Below are 17,645 nucleotides of genomic sequence, written 5' to 3'. Positions count from 1 at the left end.
TCACTGCACTCCGCTGCGTTTCCATCACAATGACAGTTTATGACTGTTCAGTAAACCATTCGGCCCGCGATTTAGGCTGGATTTTAGATTTTGGCCCCTTCTCTGATTGAGTTCGACACCCCTAGTATAGAGTAATAAAATCATATCATTGTCTTATCTATTCTTATTAGCACTGCTGCCTGGAAGGAACCCACCACATGCTGCCAAATGGTAGATACTATTTGTGTTTTGTGCATGTTGGTCTGGGATTTGGATCATTTTTATCCTCTAGGTGCTTACAATATTCTTCTTGCACTTCCTCATGGGTTTAAGTGGGAGATGAACAGGTTGTCAACATATCACACCGGCACTCATACACTCAAACTATTCTTATCACACTCATAGGATTAAATTTAGCTTTATTGAATAATCTCTTAACACATGCTTGAAATGATCATTTTTGGAAATTAATTTCAAAGGATGGTTCTTGAAAACTATTTAAATCAATCATGCTATGCATAGCATTCTGTTTTTGCTTTTTTTGTATTTCTATTTGATTTATTGGTTTTTGTTCTTTGAGTTTCATTAAATATATTATCCTTCTATGTAAGTGTTTTAGGTGTTTCCTCTTAACTTTATTATTGTTTAGTTAGTGAGCCAAAATCTATTATCTTACATCTATTTTGCTTCATTGCATAGTATTTACTTTAGAAAATATATTTTGGTTTATCACTAAATCACTCTTAAATAATACAAAAGACTAATTACAGAAAAACAATTTTAGCAAAATTGTGTATACTGTTATAAGTCACAGCAAGTTGCTTAAGCATATAAATTAAAAGTCTGCCTTAAACCTTGCATTGAGATGTTTAATTACCCTAAAATCTCATTTTTTAATGGATTTCATGTAACCTATCCATTAGGGATAGGAGAGTTTAAATAACATTGTGTACTTAAAGTGCTTAACACAGCATATTGCACATAAGAAATTCACAATCAAGAGTAGTTTTTAAAAAGCAGCTAAGAATATGTGTTATTTATATTATCAGTAATAATATTGACCCAAGTCTTCCTTTAGTAAATTACAATGTTGTGGAAATTTCCCATTATTTAAACATATCTGCATAAAAAATGAGATTTAATACATTTTCATGATTGATCAGTTATTCTATAATAATAACTTTATGTAGAGTTAATACATCTCAGAATTAATTGATAATAAATATATTATTGCATTTCCTTGGGATGAATCTTCAGCTATATAGTTCTGATAATAACCTAGTGTTTCATAGCTAATTGCCTTTTATAATTTCATTAATGTACTCTGCTCATTTGTTGAGACATTTATAGAGTGTCTTTCTGCCAATTCTCATACTAGGTACAAAGATATACCTAACACTATGACTCAACAAGAGCCATAAAGAATACAGAAAACAGCCAAAACCGGTTTGGCTCAGTGGATAGAGCAATCGCCTGCGGACTGAAGAGTCCCGGGTTCGATTCCGGTCAAGGGCATGTACCTTGGTTGCAGTCACATCCACAGTAAAGGGTGTGTAAGAGGCAGCTGATCGATGATTCTTTGTCATCAATGTTTCTAACTCTCTATCCCTCTCTCTTCCTCTCTGTGAAAAATCAATAAAATATATTTTTAAAAAAAAAGAATACAGAAAACTGCCAAGATTGGGTATATGTACTTTGAACCTATCTAGGACAGGGAACATGCCAACCGAGTCTGCCTTATCAAGAAGAATTCATCAAAGCTCCATTAATGTTTCCTAATTATATAAATGGAGATACAATTGGGCCAAATTGCTATGAATGATAGGATGGGAATTTATATCCTGTTAGAAAGAAGTTAAAGAGGAATGAGGACAAAATAGACAACTGGCTTTGCCTGTTTAAGTTTTGTAACCTGTGTTATTAATCCCCTTCATTTTAGGAGAAACAGGGAGCCATATACGTCAGTTAATAAAATATGGTTTGAAATGGCCCAGTTTGAGATTTAGAAAGACCATTTTGGGTGAAAGAAAGTTAACTAGAGGAAAGGAAGTTAAGATCTAAAAGACTTAAATATACTTAAATATTGCCAGGTAAAGGGAGTTTTGTGTGTGTGTGTGGGGGGGGGAAGGGGGGAGTATGTGGTGGAATCCAAACCATAAAATGAAGGATTCTTTATAGGATAAAGGGTACTAGACAGAAAGAGAAGAAAAGAGATTACAATATAAAAAGTGTTTTGTTATAAGAAGGCTTTGGAATGGTGTTTGAATCTGTCCCCATACGTGTGTGTGTGTGTGTGTGTGTGTGTGTGTGTGTGTGTGTGTGTGTTTGTTTGTTTGTTTTTCTGTGAAACAAAAGCAAGACCAACTGCAAGCCATATCCTTAGGTTTGCATCATCTCTCAATAAAGTTTAGAAAACCTAGAACAGGTTCTGGCAAGATGACAGACAATAATATGTTCCGATAATTTGACCAGCAACACTCTGACTGACTTGAATCTTAAACGAATGAGAACTATTGTACTTCCTCTGGTTTTCTGTCATCTCACCGCTCATCAATTAGGTTACGCCTCAGCTGTCACACATTTTATAATTCTTAGTTTGCTTGTCACACATTAGAAGATTTTAAGCGTTGTTAGGACAGGGTCATGATTCGTTTTTGGTTCATCTCTGCCTGTTCAATGTCAGGCATGGTCATTACACCAAGCTGGTGCTCCGTAAGTATGGGAATGAAATAATGAGTGAGTAAATGAGTAAGCAAGGGAAGCATTCCAGAGGATGAGCTGAGATTTAAAATAAGACTTCCCTGCCCCAGAGTTTTCCTTTGTGGAAAAGTCTCATGAGATAAGCCATGCAGGTTAATGATGCTCTCTCAGCCAGGACTCAGGATACTTTTGCAAATCATACTCAGTAGGGTTATCAGGTCAGGTTACAGGGACGTAGGGGAGGAGAGGTAGGATGTTTCCACATTCCTAAAAGTTATAAATTATACAAAAAATAAAGGCATAGATATAGGAATGCAGTGACCTGTGTTCCAGTCTTAGCATAGAGTTACTATGTTTCTCCATTGATTGATCACATAAACTTGCAATATAAATAAAATCTGATTGTTAAGTATGATTTATATGAATTTTCTCATTTATTCCTCATAACATTCCCCTGCAATTGGCAGGAAAACTTTTTATTTGATAGGGCCAAGGAACTGTGGCATATTCAAGGCTCTCCATTGACCAAATGAAATCGGATTTTCTAATTTTATTTAAATTTGGCAGAATGACAATAAAATATATTGCTGATTACTATTAATTGTAACAAAAGGAAAAAAAAACTGACCCAAAACATTCAAGATATCTCATTTAAGGAATTAAATGCAGTGACTGGAGACTGTCGGTGATTTTGTAAAGTGCAGGATGAACCATCTAATACTGGTTCGACTCCCCAAAAGGGATAACTTTTTAACTGCACCAAATGGTTTTAAACTTGCTGCCTATCATGTTATGCTCATTTATTCCTTGCCTAACTCTCAGTAACACCAAGAAGAGCAATTCCCTCTGTTCCAGTGCCCTTCCGTTCAGATATCCTGTTTTAAGAGTTTGCAGATGCTTTTAGATAAAACTGCCAGAATTATTCCAAGGACTGACAGGTTTGCTAACAACCAAATGTTTCCAGATCACTGCACTAGCCTCAGCTCCATCTTTGATAGGAACCACATATGGCTTCAGTCCTGTTTTCCTGAATTAACTCTAATTTCCTAATGACCAAGGTCAGATGAGTCCAAATAGGGCTCAGCTGTTCTTACCTAGCACATATGTTCCAGTATTGTTGGTAATTTATTTACTGTAATAAAAAATTAAAATGCAAATCTCAGCCAAATTCTCCTTTACCAACAGAGACCTTGGTATAGGCTTTTTCTCAAACCATAGATTATGAAATATTACATGTGACTTTTTCATAACAAAGTAAGAAATGTTATTATGACATTTTAACAAGATATTAAAGTTAACATTAGAAATAAAATTGGTCATGTGGAATTTATTGAAAAGGAGTAAGTGCCAAATATAACCAAATTTTGGTTAATTACAAAATATAATAAAAAAAATTACTTGTTTTTTAAAGATATTTCTCCATATTTATTTTTTTTATCAAACTTCAAACTAATTCTACCAGACATTATGGTTTAGGAGCTAAAATGTTTTTTTCATGAATAGTTTTAGATATAAAGAAGTGAGTTTCTAATATAAAGTACTTTTTAGGTTTCTTTTAGATGCTTTGGGTATTGTATGCCCTGCTTAACTTTATTAAATAATCTGATCTTTAATATATACTGAAGGCCTGATGCCCAAAATTCCTGTATGAAGCAGGGGTGTCCCTCAGCCCGGCCTGTACTTTCTCCAACCTGGAACCCCAAGGGGGATGTCTGACTGCCAGGTTAGGACTGATCAACTGCTGGCTCCCAACCATTCTTTTGTCTGCCTGCCTGATTGCCCCTAACTGCTCCCCTGCTGGCCTGATTGATGCCTAACTGCTCTCCTGATGGCCCAATCAACTCCAACTGCCCTCCCCTGCCAGCCTGATCACCCTTAACTGCCCTTCCCTTTCGGCCTGTTTGCCCCCACCTTCCCTCCCCTGCTGGCCATCTTGTCGTGACCATCTTGTGATGGCCATCTTGTGACAATGTCACACAACACTACCTAGGCTTTTATTATATAGGATAATAAATCATATTACAAAATAATTATTTGTGCTATTGTTGTTTGTTGTTATGATATTTCAAGCAATACATATGTTGAAGATTTTCTGTCTTATTCATGGAAATAAAGTTTCTTCTAGAACATATTTAAAATACTAATTTTAAATTCTTACTTCCAGAGGTCAAACAAATATGTTCTTTTCTTGTCATATTTTTGGCTTTCTGACAGATTTATAAAAACAGGTCCAATGAGCATAAAATGGTTCCCAAAGCTTATTTTATACTTAACAGCATCAAAATGAATTGAGGTGAAGAATGCATTTGTATACTCAAGAAATTTAAGACAAAGGTATTTTTTTTTTAAAGAATATGACATTGGCCGGGACTGGTTTGGCTCAGTGGATAGAGCGTCGGCCTATGGACTGAAAGGTCCCGGGTTCGATTCCAGTCAAGGGCATGTACCTTGGTTGCAGGCACATCCCCTGTGGGGTGTGTGCAAGAGGCGGCTGGTCAATGTTTCTCTCTCATCGACGTTTCTAACTCTCTGTCCCTCTCAATTCCTCTCTGTGTAAAATCAATAAAATATATTAAAAAAAAAAAAGAATATGACATTGTATTTATGAAATATGTTGCTCCAGATAAGAAAAAGATCTATGCAGGCTGAATACTAGTAACCCTTTGTTTCATTAAATCTCATAAACTTTTCAAAGGGAATAAAAACAAAATTTCAAAGCACTCTTCTTATAACATCTTAGAAGTTCTAAAGATCTCTCTTTTAAATGCTCGGGGGGGGGGGGGCGGGGGAATGTTGCCTAAAACCATTACTTACATAAGAATTGCAAAGAACCAAATAATTTCAAGTTGCAAACTTTAGAGTTAAGGAAAAATGTCTTTTTTATTTAAAAAAATATTTTTATTGATTTTAGGGAGTGAGAGAAAGGTAGTGGAGAGAGAAAGACAGAGAAATATCAATTGGTTGCCTCCCAGGAATATTCCAACCGGAGACTGAACCCACAGCCTAAGTATGTGTACTCTGATGTGGAATCAAACCAGAGACCTTTCAGTGCACATAATGATACTCAACCAACTCAGCATTCACGGCTATTCTAAAGTTTTAAATCATTAGCTATATGTTTTAAATATTAACGTGTTTATACTAAATGTTTTTTTTTAAACACAAAATCACTTGGCATCTGTGAATTTTAAAAAGCATTGCATTTCTTATTCTTTGTAAGGTTATTCTCAAGAAGAATCCTTTTTTTATTTTTTTATTTTTATTTTTTTGTTGGTGTTTCAGAGTCCAGGAAAAATTCCATTATAAAAGTACATTGCTTTATGAACTGGTTTTATTTGTTTTGTGCTGATGTAGCAAAAATCAAATAAGCTTACAAGCCTCAGCATTTTGACACAATAAAGAATGCTAAACATTGACATCCTAAATCTATTTGCTGTAACATAGAAAGAATATTGTCTTTAATGTGGGCACAAAAGAAAAAGAAAAAGAAAAAGAAATTGTTTTGAGTATTCAATATGATGGGATTCAGTTGCATGAGGAAATACAATGATTTTATTTAGAAAAATTTAAATATGCCATTCCTCTGTAGGGCTTTGACTTTCATATGCATTTCAAGCAATGTCTCTGAGATGTCATTTAATTTATGTCCTTTACATATTCTGTCTAAATTACTATGCATGGCATAACTCTAAGGATGATACTTAGAAAGGCTTTACATTTTTGCCAAAGAAGTAATTTTATTATATAAGTAAAATTCTTCTATAAAACCATGATGTCACAAATCCTATCATCATTTTTCTCTTTACAAATCTACCTTCACTGGTAATTTCTTTTCTTACCGATGAAATTTCTCATCTGTGAAATTAAGGAGTAAAACACGACGCTAATTTAATTTGTACTAATTTAATATTTCTTTTACTTGACCACTATATGTGAGCACCTATGCTCTAATTTGTCATCGTCTCATTCCTCTCCTTATAGAGGATGATATTATTTCACTAGAGCCCTGGTGCATGAATTTGTGCACCAGTGGGGTCCCTCAGCATGACCTGTAGGGATCCAGAGAGCAGCCACTCCTGCTCATCCTAGCCCTGCTCATCCAGGTCAGCTGTGTGGGACTCCCAATGTGGGGGTGCACTGACCACTAGGGAGCAGCTCCTGCATTGAGCATCTGCCCCTTGGTGGTCAGTGCATGTTATAGCAACCAGTTGGCTGGTCATTTAGGCTTATATATATAGACATTTAGCTTATTACCTAACGTTGATTTTTCATATTTCTCTTAAATAATACATTTCTCCTGGAAAGACTTTGTAATCAATTTGGCAGCAGCAATGCATAGGGCCAACCTATATCCCAAATTCTGAGTCATTGTTGGTGTGCTGCCTTGGTCCTCACTTCTTTGCATATTTCAGCTCAGCAACTTAGTTTCTATCCATAATTTTATCACATCCCTTAATAGTGAACAGTGCTATTTCATTGAATGAAACTAATCATAGTGATAGGATATTGAGCACAACATAGTGCAGGTGGTTCTCTCAACATGTCCTACGTTCTACCAACAAACTTTTGTTCACATTGCAACTTGATTTGTCCTTTCTTCAAAGTTTACATATAACTTTCATACCCAACATGTTCATATGTGATTAATTATATTTGTATTTATTTCATTCCTGACTTTAAATGCATTTTAATTCCTAATCTTTAGCTTGTACAGTTCCATCATCTTAGAGATCCTATAGTTTATTTTACTATGAAGACATTCAACATTTTTCTATTTTATTAAAAAGAAATCCACCTGAGGTTTTTTTAATTTCTCATTTCCTTATACAATAGGTTAGTGTATAAATATAATTCTACATGTGTTTAATATAAATATTTAGAACTCAGAAGTCAAGCCAAATTACAGTTTTTTAAATCCTCTTCAATTCCATTTGTGACTCACCTTAGTAGAAATGTTAAATTCTTGATTGTTCTTTCTATCTCAGGCATGTTAATCCTTTTCCCCTCAAAATACCCCATTGTTGTCGAAACCGGTTTGGCTCAGTGGATAGAGCTTCGGCCTGCAGACTGAAGGGTCCGGGGTTCGATTCCGGTCAAGGGCATGTACCTTGGTTGCGGACACATCCCCGGTAGGGGGTGTGCAAGAGGCAGCTGATCAATGATTCTCTCTCATCGGTATTTCTAACTCTCCTTTCCTCTCTGTAAAAAAATCAATAAAATATATTTTTTTTAAAATACCCTATTGTTGTTTAAACATGCTCAAATCTCTTTAATCCTTGAAAATCTTACTTAAACCAAAATATTATATGCCCTTCCCTGTAAATCCTCTTCTCCAGTGACCTACTTTCTGATTTTTTCTCTTTTTGGCATTTACTGGTTTCATTTTACTTTCCCATTCTTTAATCTGTTTCAATGTTATTTCTAAGTGCTTCACTCCCCTAAATTAACTTTTGCTAAAATAACCAAGGAACTCTCTGTTGCCAAATCCAAAGATATTATTCCATTCTCATTGTGTGCATTTTTGTCTTATTTTGGTAAATCATTACTGTGACAACTTCCTCAATTAATATTCTGTTGCCTTGATCACAGTACCACAGTTTGCAGATTCTATTCCTTAATTTAATTTGATAATTCTTTTTATAAATTTATCTTTATTGTTGAAAATATTGAATATTACAGATGTCCTCTGTTTTTCCCTATTAACCCCCAGCTCAACCTCCCCTACAGGCCTTCACTGCACAGTTCTCTGTGCCATGGATTATGTCTATGTGCACATAAATTCTTTGGTTAATCTCTTCCTGCTCCCCACTCCCTTTTCCTCTGAGACTCTTCATCAGTCTATTCCATGCTTCCATGTCTGTGGATCTATTTTGTTTATCAGTTTATTTGTTCATTAGATTCCACATATGAGTGAGATCATGTGATACTTGCCTTCCTCTGACTGGCTTATTTCACTTAGCAAAACTCTGTCCAGGTCCCTCCATGCTGTCTCACATGGTAAGAGGTCTGTCTCTTTTACTTTTTTTATGTTTCACTTGCAGGCTCAGTCTTCTCTGCCAGCCATTGTTCAAAACTGTGCAAAGCTTGACCGTAGGACTCCCCTTTGTCTAAGACTATTTTCTCCTCCAGCTGCTACTTTGTCTTCTGTATCCAGGAGGACCCCAAGATCCATATATCTTGTCTTGAATTACCCTCTGAAGCCCAAACTTACATATCTAACTTCACATCACAACTGATCCATTTGGATGTTCTTTAGGTGTCTCTGACTTAATATATGTTTTCTTTACTCCCAGATAAAGCAAGGAGTTAACCTAAATCTCTTCTTTACTTCCATTATTCCAATAATGACCAAGTGTTATCCATTGCACACACACAACACACACACACACACACACACACACACACACACACCTTGAATACTTCCATTTCTTTCTATTTTCCACACTACTCTTCTAATACATGTACTGTTTCTAACATAGAGTACATACTGTTGGTATGTACTCCTTCTTACATTTAACTTTGCCACTGCTGATCTCCACATAGCAGCCTCAGTGGTCTCACAATGCAAATGTGATTGTATCCTAAATCTGCCTCACACCTGCTTCCACTTCTCACTGCTCCTATAAGAAAGGCAAATATCCATGATCTCCTCGCATGTTAAGTTTTTGCAACACCTGGAATCTGGACAATATCTAGAATTATTTCCAGCTTATGTCAAACATTATGGCAGCATAATTCAAGAAACATAATTTAAATTAAAAAAGTGTTTTGGCCCTATCAAAGCAAAAATTTCATACATAAATTTGGATAGGCATAGAAGACACTGATTGCCAATATTTTAATAGCTAAAGCAAAGCAGATAATTTAGGCAATTTGTGGCCAATACAGGTAAAAATAACTTTTTGTTCACTTTCTCATTCCCTACTTGGTTTTTTCCACTCATGTTCTGATATTGTATTATCACTCCTGCTAAAGATATTACATTTTAAATTTTCAATCGATGTGTGTGTGTGTGTGTGTTTATCACAAAAAATTTAGTGTTATCCTTTATTGAATAGTATTTATTTATTTTCAGTCACAGATTTACTAAATCGAAAACTGCATTCATTTTTTTACCTAAAATAATTGTAATCCGCAGGTAAACTATAATTTTAGTTTTGTTTGCATTTAATCCTCACTTAATGCAAACATTAGGAAAAATTTTCTTACCTTTGAAAGGAAATGAACTTTTTCTGACTATTATGTTACTGATTATTAGGATTACAAGTTTGGGCTGCTATTCGAGGTGTTTTCGCTGCTCTCTTTTAGAGTATGAGCCATTGTCCTGTTAGAATGTTTCAGTTTCCCAGGAGAGCAAAGGTTTGCATTTCTTACCTCTCTTAGCCCTAATACTATACTTGCTTTTCTATAGCACGCACATACCTTTACTTTTTTCCTCCAGCTAAGTTAGGATTTCTCTTCCCCTTTTATCATTGAAACAGTGCAAGAATTTTTATAAACATTGTTATGATATGCTTTTTTATGTTTTCATTAATTTTTAGAGAGAGGGATAAAGGGAGAAGGATAGAGAGATAGAAAAATCGATGAGAGAGCCGAAACCGGTTTGGCTCAATGGATAGAGCATCAGCTTGGGGACTGAAGGGTCCGGGGTTCGATTCCGGTCAAGGGCATGTACCTTGGTTGCAGGCATATCCCCAGTAGGGAATGTGCAGGAGGCAGCTGATCGATGACTCTCTCTCATTGATGTTTCTAACTATCTCTCTCCCTTCCTCTCTGTACAAAATCAATAGAATATATAAAGAAAAAAAAAAGAGAAGCAAATGTTACAAAAAAAAAGTATAGAACACAATTTAAAAAGAAAAGAAAAGAAAAGAAAAATCAATGAGAGAAACAACATATATTTGTTGCGTTCCACATGCCCCCTTTCTGGTGACCAAGCCCACAACCCGGGCATGTGCTCCTACCAGGAATCTAACAGCAATCTCTTGGTTTCTGGGTCGATGATCAACCACTCAACCACAATGGACAGGCTGTACCTGCCTGTCAGTAGAAGCCATGGTACTATCAAATTTATGACCTGGCTCATGTAGGATTAAAAGCATGCTTACGCTGTAAAAAGATTGCATATATATTTATTTGAAAATCATTTGGCTATTTTAGCTTTTTATAACAGTGCAACCAGTATGATGAATATCTTCTGTTTATAGCTTCAGTATTGTGATGTATAAGAATTAAACTATGGTAAGGGATTGACAGAAGAGCTTTCCATAAGCAGATACTCACCTTTTTCATGTTTGTGTTGTTCCAGTTCCTTCTGAATAAAACTCATTTCTTTCTCTTAGCAATGAAAACCTAGTAAAGCCCACAGAGAATTTGCGTTGCATATAAAAATTATTCAATTTTATTGGTCCAGAAATCTTTAGTTTGTTAATGGACCTAAATGATAGATTTTCTGTTGTCCAGAGGCAGGCTGAGTCTCAGTGGAAATGTAGTCATTCATATTTGTAACACCTTTGTTTGTAATGAGTTACTCTCATCTCTTTAACCTGTGTCTTTGAGTATCCTTGGGGGTGACATGACATCTGTCTTACAGTCAACCGAATTGAGAAAAATAACCTCTTGAAGTTTTACAGTGTCAATCGTTGTCCAGTGTCTGTCTCTATCAAATTAATGTTACCGTAATGTTGAAAGACAAAATTATACACATGAAGCACTCATGTGAGATATAAGCACAAAAGACCCTCCCTATCAATCTTGTTTATTTTCCTTTTTATTAGCTTCTGTGATTTTCTACTTGTGCATTTTTGTGCATTGGGACACAGTTGAAATATTTGTTACATAAATCTGTACTATTCCTGGAAACATATGAGGAATTGCTATGAGAAAAATTTTATACAGATTTTGGTTTTCTGTTTAGATGTTACTATTGTTAATAATGCAATTAAAGGTAGTATGAATAAAGTAAATATAGTCAGTCCACCTTAATATTGTAGGATCACATGGATACTAAGGATTGTCTTTCTTATGTGTTTTATTTTCCCTCCAGAAATCAAAAATATCCACGTATGACAAAATGTGGGCCTTTATGAGTAGCAGGAGGCAGTCAGTGCTCGTCAAAAGTAATGAGGAAGGAATCCAGCGAGTCCTCACCTCTGATTATGCTTTCCTAATGGAGTCAACAACCATCGAGTTTGTTACCCAGCGGAACTGCAACCTGACGCAGATTGGTGGCCTTATAGACTCCAAAGGTTATGGCGTTGGCACCCCCATGGGTATGTTTGATGTCAGCCACTTGTTCTTTGCTCATTAATCTTAGTTGCTGTGAGAAAGTGATAAAAATGGTGCCTGCATAGACCATTATGAGTTTTGTTTTTTGTGAATGCATCTTGCTACATTCTGTTACTGTGGAAAATCAGGGAAGCAATTTAGACATCTGCTTCTAAATGGATAAGTAACAAAAGACAATTTTATTTCTGCCAAAATGGTCAGTAGGTATTTTTACTGAATCAATATTGAAAAATCCTCCAGCATCCCTCTAAAAGTCCTTTTCAATCGGACATTTTAAAAAATGTTTTACTGATAAAATGAAGCTTTTGCAACTTTCTCTTTTTTTTTCCTCAAATTTGTGGCTTATGTGTGTTGTATCTGAGTTAGAAAGTTAATGAAAAGAATGAGCAACAAATGGTTTAGTTGAGTATTTATTTTCTTAAGAGAAGATACATATAATAAATTATTCCTGTAACATAGCTAGAATATTTGACATGCAGGATTCATTATTTTTAATATCCCCTTTTTTCCATCTGACAAAATTATTTTTAATAATAATTATGAAATAAAATAAAAAATCACCAGAAAAAAACAAAACTAAAAACTAAAATTTTGTTTTATACTTCATATATATATATATATATAGAGAGAGAGAGAGAGAGAGAGACATATATATATACGTATATATATGTATGTATGACAGAGAGAGGCAAAAGTATGTTTACATTTATAAATACACAAAACAGAGTTTATTCTTGTATTATAATTTATTAGTTATTGTATTATTTTCTATATGAACATATAACAGGGCCTGCATTCTTTGAGACCTAAGTTATTATTTGCTGAACAAATGAATTCTACATCAATACATATGATGGAACAGTAAGATTTACAAGCAGAAAAAAAATAACTTTTAGAGCTAGCCATCTTATATTATTAAGTGTGATGACCTTATTAAACTAAGTTGAGTAGTACAGGGTAGTGAGAATTGAGTAAGATTTGAGGAGGATGTAAAAGGACCTTGAAGTATAGCACATACATTTTTTAGGAATAGTTACATAATAGAACTCATAATTTTCAAATTTCTTAAATAAGTAAATTTGACCTATACTTAATATAAAACTTTAAATTGGAGGGTTTTTTTTTTAAATTATTATTTGCTTATTTGTTTTGTAAATACAATGTACCAGTGTACTATCTTGCTTTGAGGAAAGGTTTGGTAAAAATAAATCAAAAGAGTATATTATAAAAAATCTCAAAAAACAACCAGGATATTTCAGATATGAGAACTATTTTAAAAAGAAAGATAATAGTTGAATTAGTTGTAAGGAAGCTTTTTGTTATAGTTTATTGTAACCATATATAGAACAAATTTTGATCTCTCCTTGCCCTTGGCCCTGTTTAGTAAAAGTTATTGACTTATCAAGAAAACAAAACAATTTAAAATAGTATGTAAAAATTTTATTTTAATGTAACTTTAAATTGAGGAAAATACTGGGAACAGAACTTGGAATTTCTACTTCCTCTATTAAATTTACAGATATGATGAAAACAAAACAAACTAAAAGCCTTAGGATGTAGATTTTTTTTTCCTTTTATCTGTTCAACTTGGCTAATAGGTCAATTATTTACTTCTGAAGAAAGCTGAGTTATTTGGAAAATGTTTACTGATATCAGCAAGGTCACTTTCATGAGAAACTTACAAAAACCCAGTTGGATTATATATCTGAGTGGAATTATTTTTTTGTCGTTTGTAGATTAGTGTGATATAATAGTGTAATATATTGGTGTATTGATTAAAATTATTTTTTAAAAATTGGCAATAGCACATGATAAATTTCTAACTTTTTAAAGGACCTTGTCATTTTAATCAAATTTATCAGCACATACAAATAAAAATTTAAAAGGTCTGAATAACATAGTGACTTAGCAAATATGTAAATGAGGAATAATATTATAGAGCATTCTTCTTTATTCATTGCCAAATAATGTCTAAATTTTTTAATGTCACATTATTATTAAAAAGTTATTTAATGAATTTAACATATATTTTGTTTTTACACTAAATTAGATAAAATTGAACACTATAATATAATTTTAAAGAAATGAATATTCAAATCACTCTCCTAGATACCACAATATACTTTTTATCTCTCTAGTTCAGATAACATTTATTCTCTTTGACATGATAGCATTAAGTTATTAATGTTTAGTGTATTATACTTCATTCATTCATAATATGACATAAATCCAAAATTATTTTGGGTTCTGGCTCAGTTGGTTGGAGCATCATCCTGTGCACCAGAATTTCATGGGTTCAGTTCTGGGCAGGTCAGGAATCTAGGTTGCAAGTTCATTCCCAGTTGGGGAGCATATAGGAGGCAACCAATCAATTTCTCTCTCTCTCTCTCTCTCTCTCTCTCTCTCTCTCTCTCTCTCTCTCTCTCTCTCTTTGTTCTCTCTCTCTTCCTCTCCTTCCTCCCTTTCTGAAAAATCAATAAAATTCTTTTTAAAATAATTAACATAAAATAAAATTATTTTAACTCAATACATTGTGAGTGAATGGTATCTCATATAATTTCATCAAATAATTTTATTTGGGGGAATAAACTTTCACATTTTATTCCCCCAAATACATAACTTCTGAGAAAAAAATGTTAGGCACTAATTTATTATTTGCTATGTCATACCACTGATAGAAATATGGCTTCATAAGTTATTTATATTTATTTAGTCACTAATAAGCACAATGACATGCAATTCTAGTGCTTGAATGAGATTCTGATTTACCCAAACTTTCAACTAACATCTTAGTCTGCATTTCTCAGCTAGTTAATTAGCATTTATCTTTTATGCCATCAGTGTTCAAGTATACTGGAGATTATTTGTAATATGTTATATTTATTTAGTTTTAATTTTTTGTTAATTATAAGGAAAAAATAAACAAAATAAAATAATTCATTTAGTTGTGAGCAAATGTTTATTGGAGGATCTCTATCATTTGCTGCAAGAGCTAATGAGATAAATATATTCAAAGCGTAATATGGGATCGATCTCTGGAAATTTAGATCATTACCAGAAATTCCCCAAGAGTTTGTGCTTATATCTGCAGGAGCCATAATCCATAATGAACATTTTAGCTATACTAATATTGGGAATGTGATCACAGAGAGGAATTCCCTTTGTTAGTACAATAGCTCAGGTTTTCAAATGTCACAGAGGCACATGTAGTTAAACACAGGAGGTTAAAATATAAAATACTGTCTTTTGGTGTGGGAAATCATAAATATTTCAAAAATTATATATTTTTTTTTCTCCTAAAACTCCATGCATCTTCTTAGCATGTTCAGCCTCCTCTTGAGTGATTCATCTTTAGAAGCCCACCGTGGTCACCATTCATCACTCTGAGAGTGATGATTACTGACCAGCGTGTTGTGAAATTGCTGAATGACTCAGATGTAAGCCATTTAATTAGGGAAGCTCTCTCTACACAAAAATACCTTTGCAGAGCTATCAACAATAATGTGGAGATAAACGCTAAATAAGCATAAACTGCTCTAATTAAGCTTGGAGGACATTAAATCTCTTTCATAATTTTCCTGATGACAGCAATGTTATTTTAATGTGGTATCCATTGAAGGTAGAGTTGTGAAGTTGTAGGTGTTCTTACTCATAATAAGCTATTGGAACTTCCTATTTCATTCAAAAGAATTAAGAAAAGCCCAGGCCTGGTGGTTCGCTCGGTTAGCGCATTGCCCCATATGTGAAAATGTTACAGATTGGATTTTCCCAGTTGGGCCTGTATGGGAGGCAGCTGATAGATGTTTCAACCTCTCTTTCTCTTTCTCTCTCTTTCTCTCCCCTCCCCTTTTAAATAAATAAAAACGTGTCCTCGAGTGAGGATTTAAAAATAATTAAGAAAACAACAACAGCAAAACCCTGGATGGGGTAAAGCCAAAAACAGAAAATCACAGCAGTTTCATTAAGGGCTATTTAAAATGTGTGCACAGTTGCAATCTTGCCTCTTAATTCACTGTAGGTGATAATCTTACCCAAACAGGGAGCATTTCCACTGTAATAGCATTTTCGACTATATTGCCTCCCTTCCGACTGCTCCCACTAAAAGCCTTTTTGGCTTCTCTCTTTCAGATGTTGAGTGCATATTGCATTTTGAGGACTAGGCAGACTCAGCAGTCCATGAGCTGGTGGGAAAGCAGCAGTATAGAAAAAAAAATCCATTAGGGCCAGTTTGTGTTATTTTGCTTTGCTCTGTTCACTATATTGTAAAGCAACTGAAGGGTCTCATTAAAACTATTTTACTTTAACAATAAGCTAGCGGCACCCTTCATTCTTTTTTCGTTCCTCACCACGTTGATAACATCAGTGAATTATGTGTCAGCAGAGAAGGGGATTGAGAAAATTGTATTCATGCTTCTCCATACTGTCAATGATGCTAAGTTTTCTATGACCGCATTTTACGTGTGGGGTTAAATTAATAAGATGTTTCAAACAGTTGGTGAGTTGTTATTTCAGTAAACAAAATCCAAAATGGCAATGTAAACATGAATGTCGTAAGTTGAATATATTGATAATGCCTTTAAATGCTAAGGTTGAATTTCAAAGATAATTTATCACATACAAAATTGTTGTATATACCTTATTTCTATCATATTTACTGTCTATATCATAAAAGGTCTGTGGTCATGGGTATCATCACCATGAGGTGCATGGAGTACCTTTTGCAGGCTGGGACTTACGGCGAGGTGGGACCCACGTGGCCCGTGGCGGGAGGTGGCAGTACGTGGGGGAATGGCATGAGTTGGGAGTTATTTATAACATCCTCCATGGAGCATGGGAGGCATCACAGAGCAGCAGACAAGGCCCTGATGGCAGGCTAGGCCTCGGGGGCCCTATACATGCTCTAGGTAATCATGTGCTGGGCCTCTAATTTAATTATAAATAGGAAGGTACATCCTTATTTCATAATTAGATTTTAATGTTACCTTTATAAACTGTTTTCTAACATTTTATATTAAGGAATACAGAATAGATCCTCAAGTAACTTTCATCTCATTATAATGCCCTTACATATAATCAATCTAAAGTAAAGGGGGGAAAAGCCACAATAGGTTATATCATTGACTCTTTATGGTAGAAGTATACCACTGACACAGAAACAATTTGAAATGTTTCTTTGTTTCTTACTTTTGTTTTCTAATGTTAAATGGGTAAGATCTCACTGATTATTTTTTCTCATTATTTGATGAAGTAAAAGATGTAGAAATAGTACTAGGGGAGTCATGACCTTAATGGATTTTTTCCAAGACTGCTGCTTTCTTACCAGCTCATGTTGTTTGTTTAAAGCATATGCCCATGTTTATAACAATAGAAATCAGCATGAGAAGCATGTTTTCCTCATTTTGCTCACCATCCATTTCTAGAATTCCCAATTCATCATATAATAAGTACTGTAATACTCATCATTACAGATGCATAAAATTGCCAGCCTTCAGTTCTTCAGTTTTACTGAAGTGAATGAATACATTTATCTTCATTAGTTGGACATAATGCACAAAAATTGTTGCAAATTATTCATTTTTTCTGCAGGTCAAACCTTCCATTAAAATGCATTCTATTTTTTCATTGCACAAGTAGCACACTTTTAATGTTGGTGATGTGATTTTGAAAGCTAAATTGAG

At 34.3% G+C, this 17,645-nt stretch overlaps 1 protein-coding gene across 7 annotated transcripts in view; it reads left to right on the top strand.

The window, feature by feature from the left end:
• GRIK2 (glutamate ionotropic receptor kainate type subunit 2) overlaps positions 1–17,645 on the top strand; it is a 534,217-nt gene that overhangs the window by 484,267 nt on the left and 32,305 nt on the right. For all 7 annotated transcript variants that reach the window (XM_036414148.2, XM_036414147.2, XM_045572768.1 and 4 more), the window contains one exon: positions 11,726–11,951. In XM_036414148.2, the coding sequence (XP_036270041.1) occupies positions 11,726–11,951 (226 nt within the window). The remainder of the gene's footprint in view (positions 1–11,725; positions 11,952–17,645) is intronic.

Source organism: Pipistrellus kuhlii, unplaced genomic scaffold, assembly GCF_014108245.1.
Source record: "Pipistrellus kuhlii isolate mPipKuh1 unplaced genomic scaffold, mPipKuh1.p scaffold_m20_p_5, whole genome shotgun sequence".
Taxonomy (NCBI): domain Eukaryota; kingdom Metazoa; phylum Chordata; class Mammalia; order Chiroptera; family Vespertilionidae; genus Pipistrellus; species Pipistrellus kuhlii.
This window is presented reverse-complemented; position numbering and strand designations above follow the sequence as displayed.